The 16,281-nt window shown below is 41.7% G+C and overlaps 1 protein-coding gene across 2 annotated transcripts; it reads left to right on the forward strand.

The window, feature by feature from the left end:
- The first annotated feature begins 1,409 nt into the window (after positions 1-1,409).
- LOC147901821 (protein STRUBBELIG-RECEPTOR FAMILY 6-like) lies at positions 1,410-10,130 on the forward strand. Of its 2 annotated transcripts, none has more exons than XM_087374521.1 (16): positions 1,410-2,466; positions 3,101-3,230; positions 3,337-3,408; positions 3,555-3,620; positions 3,942-4,013; positions 4,106-4,177; positions 4,311-4,382; positions 4,538-4,603; positions 4,869-4,934; positions 7,371-7,675; positions 7,750-8,009; positions 8,230-8,498; positions 8,683-8,821; positions 8,957-9,096; positions 9,186-9,342; positions 9,457-10,130. In XM_087374521.1, exons 1-16 carry the CDS (start codon positions 2,349-2,351, stop codon positions 9,529-9,531), a joined length of 2,079 nt encoding a protein of 692 aa, XP_087230647.1. In that variant the 5' UTR covers positions 1,410-2,348; the 3' UTR covers positions 9,532-10,130. The 2 variants fall into 2 exon arrangements, with proteins under 2 accessions (XP_087230647.1, XP_087230648.1); XM_087374522.1 differs by having other exon boundaries at positions 7,753-8,009.
- Positions 10,131-16,281: the final 6,151 nt, after the last annotated feature.

The raw sequence follows: 16,281 nt of genomic DNA on the forward strand, positions 1-16,281 counted from the left end.
ATCGAGCACTTTGTCCCGGAATTGCCTAGGTGCGCCCCAAGACAATGGACTTTCTTGCACAGATCTTGTAGGACAATCGATTTGAGAGATGGAGACCTGCACGAATGAATTGAGCACCGTCACCGGTTTCTTGGCAAGACAAGGACGAGTTGGCGATTGGTGCGAAGGAAGAGGAGGGGTCGTGCGTTTGTACTGTGGAGGAAATTCGAGAGTGATCGGATGATCAACATCATCGCGGTCGCCAGTCGCAATCGCAAAGGCAGAAACAGCTGAATATGTTATGGCTGGAGAAGGAGTAGCGACCACGGCGCTGTGTTGCGTGGAGGGGACTGGCAAGAAGGGTAGGTTGCGAAGAAGACAACCAAGTGGGTTAGACGTAGGATGGAGGAGGAACCCAGAAGAAGGGGGGATGGGGGGCAAAGCAACAGCAATGGATGGATGTTCTTGGCTGAAGCTTGAAAGCTGGTATAGGAGGCGTAGCTTGAATGCGGATGCAAGGGAAGGGAGCTTGGGCGAGTGGTTTTCCACAGAGACACAGAAATCGATGGTTGAAAGGAAATGGTGGTCAAAAAATTCGCAGAAATCTAAAGATGGAGGGAAGCATGGAGCAAGAAGATAGGGAGAAAGGAAAAGGAAAAGGTGAAAGCAACAAAGGACATTAATGGGTGGATATGGAGAAATTCGGGGGAGGAGAAGTAGAGGACAGAAAGTTGCAAAAAGTTGTATCCATAATCCAACACAAGATCATACTATTAGCACCATCAAAGATGGATTGTAGAGAACTTTTCATTAGAGAGTTGTAGAGCATCATCAAAGATGGAGGAGAAGTGGGGAAGGAGATTGGAGAGAATGTTTTTACAGAGTTGATTGAGAGACAAAGCATTGCTCTTATTAGTGGATTTGAAATTTGGAACGTAACCAACAAAAGCTATATATCCAAAACAAGACAGCTGCTTTAGACGTACGCAGCATCTGCTATTGTGATGTGCTTTTTTTGTACATCATCTTTTCTTCTACAACCACATCAACGTTACTTGACTCGAGAGAGAGAGAGAGAGAGAGTGTGTGTGTGTGTCTTTTTTGCTTGGCGTGCCTCTTGCCAATGATATTGTCATCACTCAACTTTAAGCTCTCTGTTGTGTGTCTCTCTCTCTTCGCATAGTGGTGTGCCTCTTTAGCTTGCTTTCTAATTCCCTTAAGCTTGCTCTCTCTCTCTTTTTCTCATCACTGGCCTCCTTCCGTGAAGCTTCCTTCTCTTCAACACTCCTCTCTCTCTCTCTCTCTCTCTCTCTCTCTGTGGCATTAATAAGTCTACAAGTCTTCTACTGGGCAACTCAACGCACACACACTCTCTCTGTCTCTCTCTCTCTCTCTCTCTCTCTTTCTCATCCTCTTGAGTGTTCATTTAAATGCTTCAAATCAGCATTGTGGGCTTTTGAGGGCCTGATTAATAAGGTGTGCGAGAAACTTGATCGTCATCTCAATGCTACATAGCTGTCTCGTTGTTCTCGCCCTTCGATATCCTCACCTCATTTCTCCATGCATTTCCGCATATCACTGCACACAATCGCCCTTCGCTCTGCTAAAACTCTTTCCGTCCACTGTCCTCTCACAAGCACCTCCAAATTTAATTGATACTCTCTTTCTCTCTCTCTCTCTCTGTATCTCCACATCTTAGCCTCTGTGATCTAAAGCCCTTCTTTTTGTCTCTCCCAATTGCCATTGCCCAATTGGCGATTGCAACGGAGTTGGAACTCGAGATCATCGTGGAAGCGTGCTCTCTCCCAGGTGCTGCTCGCAGGATCCACATAGGGCCGCCCAAAGGGTCGCTTGAGCATTCTTGCTTTCCTCACTTGCGCTGAAAAAGCAAGCAGCAGATGATCCTCTACAACACTACCAAAGTCACACTCTCTCTCTCTGCCACTGTCGTTCACTCAGACTCTGTGTGCCAGGCCAGCCTTGCGTTTGCTCGGCATTCTCTCTGATTCAGTTCTTTCCTGTCTTCATGTCTGTTTCGTCTTATGTCTTTTAGCCTCACCCTTCCATTCATGCCCTGCCAATTCTCTCCCTGGCTTGTTCCGAAATTTGGGCCTCTTCGTCTTCTTGCCTCTATTTGAAAATTTGCTGCTGCCCAGTTGCATTCCTGCGCCTCCTTCACCCCTTGCGCTTTGTCTCTTACTGAATGTTTTCTTCGTATCTCCCGATCTCTTTGGTACGGCTCTGTCGTTCTCGACGCTGCTTTGAAGTGTCCCTCTCAGCCCACATTTCGGGGGAATCATCGTCCGACTGTATCTGTTCACGGGTGCACTACTGTTTCGGAACAGGTCCTCTTGCTTAACACGTTTGAGATGGAGCGCGACGCTCGGATTTCCGTCAGAGCCAGCTCAACTGTTTCCATGGGAATTGCGGCAACGTTTGTGATCTGGCTGTTTGCATCCGTTCAAGCAACTACGAATGAAGAAGACGGTAAATCGTCCTTCTTTGACATCGTTGATTCTCTGCCCCATCTTACCAGAAAGACACTTTGATTTCAAGAAGGGCTTACGACCTATTTTAGTTACGTTATACGCCCTTGCATTTTGTAGCGTGTAAAATGTTCGATAGCTAGCAGAATAAAGAGCAGTGCATGGAACAGGCTTGGAAATCGTAAAGATGGAAACACATGAAACCACAGTTGCAACGGCTAGCGTGTATTGTTTCGCCTCTGTCAAGAATATACTACCACTACTGAAATTAGTGAACACATGAACGGGGAAAGACATGATTAAAAATGACATAAGTGAACTTGAAGCTCGAGAGCCTCCAAAGGCGTCCTTTAGATTCAACCACGTTATGATAACGATATGTGTAGCGTCCTGCTTATCGTGACCGGAGCGCATGCCTTTCAAATGTTAAAGCAGTGGCGGCATTCGATTAAACATGTAGCAATAGAAGGAGACTGATTGAGATGAGACAGGGAGGTAGGTGAAGGGAATGAGCTCGTTGGGAAGTAACTGTAACTTCATCTAAGTAGTGTTGGTTCTAAATTTTTTGCGAATGATTGGATCTTCATCCTTGTATCGGATTAGGAATGAAATCTTTAATTTTCTTGTTTTTGCAGTTTATGCCTTACAAGAATTATATATTGCCCTGGATTCACCCCTTTTGACGGGTTGGACGGCAACCGGGGGCGACCCATGCCTAGAAAATTGGCAAGGTGTCTCATGTGCCGGTCCTAATGTTACCCTATTGTACGTCTCTTACTCGCTATTTTAGTAACTTCTGCTGACAAGTGTAGAACGCAAAAATTCGCCCTTTCTATCTTTACCCACACTCGTTGCCGTCTTTTTTACTCAGGACACTTTCAGGCTTAAGTCTGACGGGTGGACTCGGTTCTGCGTTGGAGAATTTAACAGCATTAATAGTGTTGTAAGTATAATATCAAATTGCCTGGCAAGAGAAGGGTGATAATAAAGCATGTTTTGCGTGTCACGCATTGGAAGATTCTGGTTCTGCACAGGTGCATTTCTCCAACTCAAGTCAGCTTTTGTGTTCCCAATTGATGTATGGTACAGAGACCTCAGTAACAACGTCTTATCAGGTGGTCTCCCTCTTCAGCTTCCACCTCATGTTCAGGAACTGTAAGTACGACTGGCCTTTAACACTGCTGGTGGAATCTTAGTTATCTTTGTTTAGGGGATTTTTACTTTCTTCTTTTATACGAGCTTTTGCAACCAACCTGAGCTCGTCATGGTTCCACATCTATTCCACATCTATTTTTTAAAATAAGAACACAGTCTTTTCAAGTAAAAGCTTGGTCTCTTGCTTGTGCAATATGGTTAAACTGTTAAGGCATCTTGCTGTATCTGATCACAGATGAAAGGGGGTTGGGATTCTTAGTGTGAGGTTGTCACATCGCTGTTACATCATTGTGACAAGATATTCTTTGTATTGAATTGCAGTATTTTATCTGCCAACCAGTTCAATGGAAACCTGCCACCCAGTCTCGCTGACTTGAGTAACTTGGTTACCCTGTACGTTGGTCTTCTTGTCATGTTTGTCAATTCAAATGTGAAAACAGTTACGGTTAGAGGGCTAACATATAGCTTGAAATGCTTCATTGCAGGAATGTAAGTAGCAACGCGTTATCTGGCAATATTCCTGATGTCTTTGATCAGTCAGGAGCTTTGAGCACCCTGTAGGTAACTAAAACGCTCAGTTTGTTACATTTTCAAGGCTCTTTTCCTGGAGTTCAGATTTCCATGTACTATTAGTAATGTGACGGAAGGGCAAGCTTTTTAGTCTTTGCAATTGGTTTTCTGTCTTGCTAGAGATCTCTCAAACAACATTTTTGATGGCTCACTTCCACCATCTTTTGGTGCTTTGACGGAACTCAACACTTTGTATGCATCTTCCTCACTATTTTGCAATTTGTCTGGGTTTTTTAAGTCTTTTGCTGAATTCAATAAGCTGATGTTCTAAAAAGCTGTACGTATTCATGTGCGTTGAGTACCCTTGTGTGACAGGTGACATTCTTTCCTGTTTCTGGATGTTACAGGTATTTACAAAACAATCAGCTCTCAGGAACAATAGACATACTGGCTAGACTACCTTTACAAACGTTGTAAGCTCTTTCAACCCAAAGAGCGTTCTTTTACTTAGATTGAAACGTATTTGCAAGCTTGACAGAGATGGCTAGTTGACCTGCTTTGTTGATTCACAAAATATGTTGTTGTTTTAGTGTGTACAGCATTTGCAATGTAATATAACTTTTGATGCTTCTATTATGGAATGAATTTGCATCCATGCTAGACGTTTAGACTAGTATCACTACACAGCCTTTTCATATCCAATGCGTGTGCTAAATTCAGTTCTTTGTTGTCTTTCAGGGATCTCTCAAATAATAGTTTTACAGGCTGGATTCCATCAGAATTGAAACACTTTCCTTCGTCAAAGTGAGTAATATGGAACCCTTGGCGAATTAGTGATCCATACCCCAAATGAAAATCGTAAAATAAAGTAAAATTATGTTTCATAGAGGGCTAAAGCTCTTAGAGTAGCGTGGGGCTCCCATATGTACACGCAATACTAATTGGGGTCATGTTAACTCCAATATATGGCTGAAGGCCCTAGTCATTCTCATCCCCTTGGGCTCTTTTGTGGATTGGGATGAGGTGACCTGCTGGGTTGCTAGGTGGGGCTCTGCTCAAGTGTGTGTTTTCTTTCGAGGATAGTTGGTAGCCCTCCCCTTCTCCTCTCTGCACGCGGCCATGGCCACACGCAGTAAGGAGGATGGGATGGGGGGTACATTAACCCCCTCCCTACCCACGGCCGCGGGTGCGTCCAGAGAGAAGGGGGTTACTGAAGAGGTGAGTGGGATAAAAGAGGTGCATCATGGCAAGGCGTGAGAACACATGAGATATAGAAATGAGTGTTCCATAGATTGTGAGAGGTGTGACTCTCTCTTATAGAAATGGGAAGAGGGTGGCCTAGATCATAGGCACCTTCCCTACATCAGTGGCAATCGCCCCTACATCAGTGCGACTGGCCTAAATCAAAGGAACCTCCCATGTGGGGGCCTTTGGCTTACATCATCACTTAGGTCATACACTAGACACATCATAGCACTAGATGTGCCTCTACAACACACACACACTAGATGAACACATGCACCATAGAGCAAGCCCTTGACCATAGTTATCCCAACATACCCCCCCTCAAGGGTTTGCCTCTTGCAATGTCAAGGATACATCTATTCTCATAGTTTCTCATGCCATCTCATGGTGGTCACACATGGCCATCTCATGGTGGTTAAGGATAAATCTATGTCTAGGATCTCATGCTAGCAAAGGTGCCCAAGGGTCAAGGTTTACAAAACTGGGATAGACCAAATTCATATCACATGGCCTACATCATATGGTGACCAGAGGTGATTTACAAAAGACAAAACATATGACATTCTTTTTGGAGTACTACTCTAGGCAGAGAATCTCAAAATTTAACCAAGTGATGATAAACAAAAATTCAAAGACAAGTTGCTCAAAAGGCAAAGTCCACACACACACACACATGTGACTCCCCCAGATGCACACATGTACCATAGAGCAAGCCCTTGACCATAGTTATCCCAACATTTACATTAACCCCTTGTAGGCATTGGGGAATTAATGTAGCCCCTCGTGGTGCATTCCGGTGCCCGCAATTGGTATCAGAGCTTATCACAGTACTGTGGCCTGACCATGTTCTGGGGTATATGTCGTCTTTGCAGCTGCTTCTGGGATAAAATGGACCCACCCCTGTATTATTGGGCAGGTGTAATTGATCGTGGATAGGGGAGTGGATGCCGTAAATGTCCTGGTGTGGCCATGGGGTGGATTAGTGGCCCCAACCCTTGTGAAAATCTTATGGTCCTAGAGTAGCGTGTGGCTGCTAGGTTTACACGCAATATAGATATAAGTCCAACATACTAACTGTGATCTTGTGAACCCTTGAATTTATGGGCTGAACGTTATAGTCCTTATCCCTTTGGATCCTTTTTGTGGATTTGGATGAGGTAACATGCTCGGTAGCTATGTGGGGCTCTGTCCATGTGGCCCATGCTGTGGACGCCCACGCCCTCAGGACCATTGTCTGGACTTTTGAAGATTTCCTAACACTACCTGTTTCAACAGACTAAGTCTGCTGTTGTCGAGGGCATGAGTGTAAATTTTTGGGAGGATTCTTCAGTAGATCACATTAAGCAAGATGGATTGGTTAGTGTGTTGAAAACGTACCGGAGAGATTTTGCTAAATATACTAGCTCTTTTCGATTCTGTATCACCGCTCATTGTAATATATGTATCCGTGTAAGAAGTTTTATTGTTGGTTGACGCTTGAATACCATACTGGCTCGCTTGAAACTCCAGGGACTACCTGGAATTCTACCTTGGAGTTTAAAAGAGTTAATCCAAAATTGGCTTCTCAATGGTCCAAATGTCCTCCCCTCTGTGCACAGGATACTCGAACCCTCCACCAGCCACCAAGTTAGCTAGCTTTCTTGTTCTATAATTTGTGGTGCAGGGGGAAGACGCATGTAACTGCATGTTGTGAGTATGAGCCCTACTCCATTGAGCTGTGGTATGATGGTCTAGACAGATTTTTATGCATCTCTTTTCACATTCCCCCCCCAAACCCACCTACCCACCCAAATACTAATGGATTGAGCAGCAGCTCTAAGACCACCTGGAGGGGAATATTTTTTATTAATTTATTGCATTTCCTGCTTTAGAAAAAACACAAATGTAGTTTTTAAAAAAATAAAAAAAAGAAACAAGTGCTTTGTTTTTAGGATTTTGAGTGTAAAACACATGTAATAGGTGAGCGCCTGCCTTTCTTTGTCTGTTCATGTGCAGCTTTACAAAAAATACATTCAACACGTTTCCTGCACCTCCTCCGCCTCCTTTTTATCCTCCGCCGCCATCTCATGGATCAACTTTACAAAATGCCATGGAAAAGCCTCCACCCAGCAAGAAAACAAATAGACTTGGAAGGTATTTGACTGTGGGTAGACTCGCAGGAATTACGGTGGCAGCTCTCTTGACAGTTGCTGTGGCAGTGCTTGTGGTGCTGTTCTTCATGTGGAAAACCCATGGTAGTGAAGCGGAGCGACATGATCCAGAAAATTCTTGGCAGGGTCCCCTGATTCCCTCTCAAAAAGGTATGCCTTTGCAAACTTTAATCTCAGTTGTTTATGCTCAATAGCTACTAACGTTGCTCTCATCTGTATCGCAGCAGAGCAGAAGAAAGAAACAGAGTCGCCAAAGGCTAAGAATTCAGTGGAGGCGACTGTGCTAAAACCTCCCCCTGTAGTAAATTACAGACTGGGAAAGAATAGTGGTTCAACTGTGACCAAAGGTGTCAAAGGTCCAGTAGCAGCCAGGGAGTATACAATTTCTGACCTGCAGATTGCCACCCAAAGCTTTAGTCGTGAAAACCTCCTTGGTGATGGGACCCTTGGTAAAGTCTATAAAGCTGAACTATCAAGTGGAACGGTAGAGCTCTCAGACTGCCTGGATGTTATTGCTAGCTTTCTTCTGATGAGACTGTTTTCAAATAAATGTCCTGTAGTGCATTTTGGACCTTTATTTGAAGACCTTTATCAATTCCAGAATCAGGATACAAAGAGTTTCATTATTGTTTTAGAAAGACATATTCTTGCATTCAAAATGTCAATATAAATCTCTAAAATCTGGTGACGGTTGTCATGCACAGATTTTGGCCGTGAAAAAGCTGGACTATTCAATAACAAGAATGGTACATGAAGACTTTGTTAAGTTTCTCGCTAGAATAGCACGTTTATGCCATCCAAACATAACGGAGCTTGTGGGCTATTGTGTGGAGCATGGAGAGCATCTTCTTGTTTATGAATACATAGGAAATGGCACCCTTCACGAGACTCTGCATTTTGAGGTGGAAGGATGTCGAAGTTTGTCATGGACGCCTCGGGTGAAGATTGCATTGGGTGTTGCCAGGGCACTTGAGTAAGTGATAACCTAAGGACGTGAAAATCTCTCTCTCTCTCTCCCTCTCTCTCTCTCTCGGTCGTGCGCATGCGCATGTGCGCACACACACACTCACATGCACACACCTAACACGCATGTCACACATACGCGCGCGCGCACATGCATGCACAAAATGTACTTAGAGCTTGTGGAATTTGGGCAGGTATCTACAAGAGGTCTGTGTGCCAGCAGTTGTGCACCGTAACCTAACATCTATCAATATCCTTCTTGATGATGCCTTCAATCCCCATTTGTCTGACTGTGGCCTTGCGACTCTCATTTCTCTCGAAGAACAGAACCAGGTAAATTCCTGGTGATCGATATCGTTGTCTACATTTGTCTCTTCAGTACCATTCAAGATTTACTGTCAAATAAAAGTATGGGCTTTAATCAATAAAAGGTACTCGGTTGTATGGAAAATGTGCCCTTGTGTGCAGGCTTCAACTGAACGTCTTGAGTTCTCTGGGTATAGAGCGCCTGAGGACACCATGTCAGGGCTCTACACAATCAAGAGCGATGTTTACAGCTTTGGGGTAGTTATGTTAGAGCTGTTGACTGGCCGCAAACCTCTGGATAGGTACTGTGTGCACTCTTCCATTTGTATCCGATCAACAAGAGGATTTTATATGTTGATTTTAACATCTCTATGATTTGGAATATTCCCAGTTCAAGGCCTAGGTCAGAACAATATCTGGTAAGGTGGGCAGTCCCACAGCTGCACGACATTGATGCTCTTGCTAAGATGGTGGACCCTGCCCTCAGAGGGATCTATCCAGTGAAATCCATATCACGGTTTGCTGACATCATTGCTCTTTGTGTTCAGGTATTTCTGTATTCTGTTGTCATCTTTATTCTGTTCTCCTATTTATTACTTTGTATACCAGTCTGGGCCATCCAATATATACCTTCACACTTTTCTATCTGTTTCTTTGTTTAGCCTGAACCAGAGTTCCGACCTCCCATGTCAGAAGTTACACAGTCTCTGGAGCGCCTCCTGCAGGGTGGATCATAGGGACATTTAAATAAATGTTTCATTGGCTCGAATTTTCCACCACAAGGAGATGCCGATTTGTAGCATCTCTTAGCGGAAAGGTCTCCTGGAGAAGCTATATTCTTTATCTTGTGTAATAATTGGTTGTCATCTTTCAAAATTCCCAGTCTTCATTCAATGTCCCACATAAGGGAGAGATGAGAGAGGTTGTAGGTTCAACCTGAAATGGGTGAGACCTTAAGTGGGTAAGGTTGAAGCTACAACCTCATCAATGTTAATGGTGACTTGCAACGGGTTCAACAAAGCCTTTATCTGGAAACTGGTGAGGTAGAATTTCAAGCTACCTTCCGGTTCTATCAGCAAGGCTAACGCCTGGTCCTGAGGATGGATGCCATTTTATGATGCAACGTGCATGACATTTTTTCCGTAGGCACTCATCAGTTTAGAATGCAGTTAACAAACGTTTAGTATGAGCATGATGCTTAAAAGAAAATCTGTTTATTTTCAAAAGAGAAAAAAAAGAAAAAAGGAAAATCTATTTTTCTTTGCACGTGGGGATTCCATGTGCTATCAAGAATCATTGGATGCGCAATGTATCCATTTACTTTGGGGGTTTACGAGGAGGCTAAGGCTGCAACAGCCAAAATGACTAATTAGCTGGATGAAGCATTTATTACATATTTTGTGATAGACTACCTGTCGTGAGCCCTTCGTATTCTTTCAGTTCTCATCTAGTACGAAGTGTGAGCAAAAATAGAGCCTTCAAAATAATTGAAACCATCAAATCATGCGTGAAATCTAGTTGAATCGTTACTTGAAGTATTAAGAACAACATTGCGAATGCGAGTTCACGAGTGAGTGTTCGAACAATTGAAATTGAAAGGCCGAAAAATGGCAAATCGTTTGTGGAGAATTGAGCTATTTAAGCTGCCTTTTAGAAGTTAATATAAGCTCTTCATGTCCTGAGTTGAAGCAGCATCTTGTAATGCCATCAGAAGTTCAGTCGCCAGGAGAAAGTCTAATGTTGGGGGGCTAATGGACCAAAAAGCATGGAAGTGAGATGGATGTACCCCATGTTTAGATACCTTGGATATCCTATGGGTGTTGAAGCTCGTTGAAAGACAGATTTTTTTGGCGCTTGTGTACAAATTGAAATGTTGGCATGGGAAAGTCCAAAACGTGTGATTGCTTAGGATTTTGTATGGTCAGCCCTTGAACAACAGGAAAAATTGTAGTGGTTCCTTGGAAGCCTAAATCAGCAACTGTAACTAGCTGGTTTTTTAAGTCTTTTAGCTGGCTTTTATGATGCCTCCAGGCACAATGAGCAAGAACTTGTACTTATGGCAAGGGAAACTTTCAAAGAAACATCAATGCCAAGGGAAACAAAAGTGATGCAAAATCTCAAAAAGATGCAAAGGTAATAAGTTGCTAGCTATTGGGGGCGGACAGCCCATTGTGTATCAATGGTGTGATATGATGAGTAGGTGTTACTGTCGGTAATTCATTGCCAAGTGGGCTAGGTTGACTAACTGTCATGCACAAGGTCAGCCTTCTTTACAAGGCACTTAATGAAGAGGCTAATTATTCCTTGATGAGCATTGTTATAGATGCTAAAATTGGGCCTCAAACATTTTAAGATGCACAGGGTCATCCCTTATGAAAAAAAGGCAGCAAAGTTTGCAATCAGTCCATTGAAATGGATGCCATGAAAAGAACATTGTTGGCGTCAAATATCTAAAAGACCAAGCACCATTCACATCGCTCAGTAGAGAAATGCAAATCTCATCTCATCTCATTGCCAAGGGGTATGCATAGAAAGAGGGATTGACAACGATCAAACTTTTGTTGTGATTGCCAAAATGACTAACATTCTTTGAGAATTTTCCTTAGCTATATGATTGGTGGTTAGAGTATCAAATGGATGTTAACACTACCTTTTTGAATGGGGATCTTAAGGAGGAGATCTATGTGCATAAACCCCAACGATTGGTCAATGAACAAGAGCACAAGTATTCATGCAAGCAAGCATCATGTGCATGATATCACAAGATACACTAGTTATGGTTATCCAAGGGCTTTGTCAATAGTCACATAGAGCCAAATTGTTATGTTTTGCAAGAAAAGTCAGGTTTAATCGTCCTTATTTTGTGTCAAGGATATCATACTCATTGGTAATAGTGATGAGAAAATTGTTACACTACAATTTCCCACACTTCTCATATGACAGATTTGGACTTATTGCAATATCATTTGGGCATTGAATTTTGGCAAACCAAGCAAAAAATATGCAAGTCACAGAAAAACTATGCCAAGGGTAATTATCCTAATCTAATTACCTTGCTTTAGCTTTCTTAGTTGAAATGAATTATTGGTGGTACCAAGGATGATACGAGTGAGCTAGATAGTCTATTAATGCCAAAGGTCAGTTGATAGGAAAGCGTGCCAACAAGAGGTATTGGATATAGTCCATGGTGGGTTAGGATCACAACAGAGGTTCATAATGAGAGCCTCCCATAGAAATAGGCATCAAAAACTTGTTTCCATAATTGATCGTGTGTGCTAACTTGGCTAAGAAAATAAAGGCTTAACCACAAAATTATCCAGCTCAGTGTATACTTATAAGTACAAAAAAAAGAAACACTTTTAGTAATTGAGTTTAATGTGAAATTAGTGTGATGGGATTTTAAAGGATAGGTGAGGAAAAATGGGGAGATTTGTGAGTTAGATGTGTGAGTTTTGGTAAAGAGCAAGAAGATGGTTTTGAAGTGGACCTTAAACATAGGCATACTGTAAGAAAAAGGAGAGTAAAATAAATGGAGGGAGAAACAAAGAAAAGTTTTAAGAACAAAGAAAGAAAGGGTAATTAACAATTGGGGTGAGTGCATATAGTTTATAAGTTAAGAAAGGAGGTAGAGAAATAAAATGGGAGTTTGCATAAGAGGAAAAAATAAAAAAGAAAGAGTGTGAGTGCAAGGGTGACGAGAGAGAACGTGAAAAAAAGAAGTACTAAAGGAGGAAATTAATTAAATATAGGTAGTTTAGAGAGAAATGATGTATACAGAAGAGGGAAGGATTTTTCAAGGGAAGGGAAATATTAAAGGAATGAGAAGAAAGGAGGAGGGTGGGTTATAAAGGACTTCATTTTATAAGGGAAAAGAGGGGGGTAGAGAAAAATAGGAAAATCTTAGAACATTTGGGAAATTTTGGGAACTTAAGAAAAATTTGGGAGGAAATTAAGGGGAATTATGAGAAAAATATGGGGTTGCAGAAGGGAGAAATTGAAGAAAAGTAGGGGAAGAGTATGGAAAAATGAAGAAAAATGGAGATAAAAAAGAAGAAAAATAGGGGGAAATAGGGGAAGGATGGGGAGGGGACACAAGGATGAAAAAGGGGGGGAAGGATAGGAAGTGTGTGTGTAGCTTCCTTGACTTGGTGCCACACAAGAAAAGTAGCGCTGTGGTCCTTATCTTTTAGGTGTGGGGCCAACTACCATAAGGAGATTTAGTATGAAATGCTAGAAGCCACTTCTTTAACCACTTAATGCCATGAAGGGACTTTGCTAAGGAATAGGATACTTCTCCTAAGGGTTAAAGATTTATAAAATTCATTACCCAAAAACAAATAAGCGAGTTTAAAAATATCTTGCACTACTATGAACAAGGAAGAGGATGACTGTATGACAAGAATCACGCTATGAATTGATTCGAAGCACTTGTCAAAAAGGGGGAGAGAACATATTTGCCTTAGATATCATAAAAAGCTGGGAAGAGAGGAGGTCAGACTCAAAGGAAGAGAGGTGCTCGGGCTGATAATATGTGCCAAAGGTCCTTTGGATACTTCTTCTTAAAACTTTGAGTTTTTTATTTTAATGAAGTATACTTTTTTGGACTTGGGTTGCATTAATGCAATCATCATGTGTTGCACGAAGCATGGATTCTCGCTTTACCTAATGGCAAAAGGTTTTTCGTAGAAGGATATTCTATCTTTATATGTTAATCACATTTTCATCTCAATTGCCCCCAAAGATATAATAATGGATGCAAGTGTTTCAATTCTTGGTAACAGCTTTTGGGAAAGAATTAATTACTTTGGTTTGGGATAAAAATACTACCCTAGCATAAATTCATTTTTATGTAAATTGACGAATGTATTTCCTCTAGAATCTTGGTCATGTACTCTAGTTAAGCTAACTAGATTTACTAAGTCATTTGAGAACCTTGGTTCTCATATGTCCACCCTTGATCTTGGTATCATTGAATTCAAGACAAAGGCCTCAACTACATTCCCTTTAACCCCTTAAATTTAGATACTGCACTTACGGAAAGCTTAATTGGAGGGCTTGCTATGGTTGCCTCTCTCTCAGTGATGCTGGAACCCTCATGATATCAAAAATTATTAAAAGCAATTTTTGTAGTAGAGTTCACAATGTTCATAACTTATCGTCAGAATCTTCTCGGTTCACCCTAGCTCTTCAAAACGATATAGATAGCCTTACCAATTCCTTTTTAATAGCTAGAGTAGATAAAATCTGCAACTCCCCCTTCTTTTTCTATAAAAAAGTTGCCTTGTAGCTTTCCTTTGATAGGTGCATATGTGATGATTTCATCTCCGTTCTAGATCAGCCTGCCACTTTGGATTCCATTTTATCCCATGAGCGAACCCGTTTAAGCTCCATTTCTATCGAATTACCCTTCCTCTTTCCTCTCTACAAAGCTAATAAAGATAAGTTTAGATGGATTAGTAACATTGGCAACCGCATCTTCTGTAATATAACAAAAAAAGTTGCCTTGCAGCTTTCCTTTGATAGTGCATATGTGATGATTGGCCTACCACTTTGGTTTCCACCTATCTCATGAGCTAACCCGTTTAGGCATATCTCCATTTCTGAAGAATGACCCTTCCTCTTCCCTCTCTACAAAGATCATAAAGATAAGTTTAGATGGACCACTAACATTGGCAAGTGTATCCTCTCTGATATAACCAACTTGATCATAGCTTTTCTTGGAGTGCTTTTGAAGAAAGCTAAGAGAACAAAAACATGGTAGATTCTCTAGAGTTCACACATGACCTTATTATTAGCATAACTAAGACAGTAAGCCATGTTTGTAGCTGACATCACCCTATGTTATGAAAAGCATCTGCCTTACGGGTGAGGATAGACTCAGAATAGTCTGTTTACGAATCTTTGGAGATGGTTAAAATAGCCTTTTCTAAGAAAGCACAAAAAGTTGGTTTAGCATAACTCCTCAACTTGATGAACTAAGAGATCTACCAAAAGGTTTCCCTTCTGCTATGGCCCTAAAGCGATCCTGGCCCTAACAAAGTGGGCCTTGGGCTGCTCTTGGTTCTAAATAGGCTCTTTAGCATTTCGTAAAAAAAAGGAATACCCATGTGTTACTCTTGCTCCCCTATATGGTTTCTCACCAAATTTTTCGAAGCATTTAGATACATAAATGATATGACGATTTTTAGCGACAAGGGGGGGAAATTAAAGGTAAGAGGGGAAAAGAGGCGGGGGGGTTGGTTTGAGAAAAATAGGAAAATCTTAGAGCATTTGAGAAATCTTTGGGGGCAATCAATATCTTTCTACAAAAAAACCTTTTGCCTTTAGGTAAAACGAGAATCCATGCTTCCTACAACACATGATGATTTCATTAATGCAATCCAAGTCCAAAAAAGTATACTTCAGTAAAATAAAGAACTCAAAGTTTTAAGAAGTATCCAAAGGACCTTTGCCACATATTATCTGCCCAAGCACCTCTCATCCTTTGAGTCTAACCTCTTCTCTTCCCAGCTTTGTACAAAGAGCATCTTCCATACATTAGGGATTTTCCCAGTGTGGGGGTAGCCATATCATAATCTCTGCCTAGTGGGAAATACAAGTGATCGGTTTAGATGACCCAAGATAATCTTTACACATTCGTAAGCACCAAATGGAGGTAGGAAGGTACCAACCTTGTTGTCTTTAAGTTTCTTGAGCATCATCATCATATATTCTCTAACATGCAAGTAAGTAGTTTGGGCCAAAACAAGGTTTTCAGCCTATCCACCCAACGAGCACTAAGACAAGGCTAGCTGCACCATTGTCCCCCCCCCCCTTCTTTGACAAATATGTAAGGTAAGTGCTTCGAATAGTGATCCTTTAATAGACTCATATAACCAATTGAAGCATGCAAAAGCATCCCCATTAAGTTGCCTTCAGCCCACATATAACCAGGCAACATATCGACGCACAACATTGTCAAACCAGGGAGTAACCTGAGCATCAAAGTCGTATAAAATATGTCATTGAGATTTTCATGTTACAATAAACACATCCTATACCAACATACCCATGCGTGAAGGCACCACCAAGGCCTGATAGGCGAGACCGTGTAATGAAGACAATCATCATGTAGGCATCAATACTACACATCTAACAGAGACACTATCAAGGCTACTATGGACCATCAGGTCCAAAAAGGTGCTCTAAAGATTGACAAAAACACTGCAACACATAAAGGTGAACATGCTAAAAAAGCTTCGACCAACAAGGGCCCAAGTCAGCAATCACAATTCAAACTTGAAGGGAATTTAAAAGGGGTTGTCACAAACAAAACTTATATCATATATCTCAACATCGCATACTTCTTAGAGAACACCCTCACATAGACATATGAGTATGCCACCGACATGATATCTAACTGCCCCTAGAATCAATGTGCAACCAGTCGCTCAGATAGACATTAACAAAGACATAGGAAACCATAGCCAAGAAGTAATAGGAGGAAG

Source organism: Dipteris shenzhenensis, chromosome 5 (genome assembly GCF_047967505.1).
Source record: "Dipteris shenzhenensis isolate YYH24624 ecotype China chromosome 5, Dip_SZ_1.0, whole genome shotgun sequence".
Lineage (NCBI taxonomy): Eukaryota > Viridiplantae > Streptophyta > Polypodiopsida > Gleicheniales > Dipteridaceae > Dipteris > Dipteris shenzhenensis.

Bases quoted from the DNA above. Each gene is read 5' to 3' on its own strand.
- LOC147901821 (XM_087374521.1), top strand. From the start codon at position 2,349: ATGGAGCGCGACGCTCGGATTTCCGTCAGAGCCAGCTCAACTGTTTCC. The intron at 3,409-3,554 runs GTAAGTATAATA...TGTATGGTACAG, and splicing joins TTAACAGCATTAATAGTGTT to AGACCTCAGTAACAACGTCT. The intron at 9,097-9,185 runs GTACTGTGTGCA...GAATATTCCCAG, and splicing joins GGCCGCAAACCTCTGGATAG to TTCAAGGCCTAGGTCAGAAC.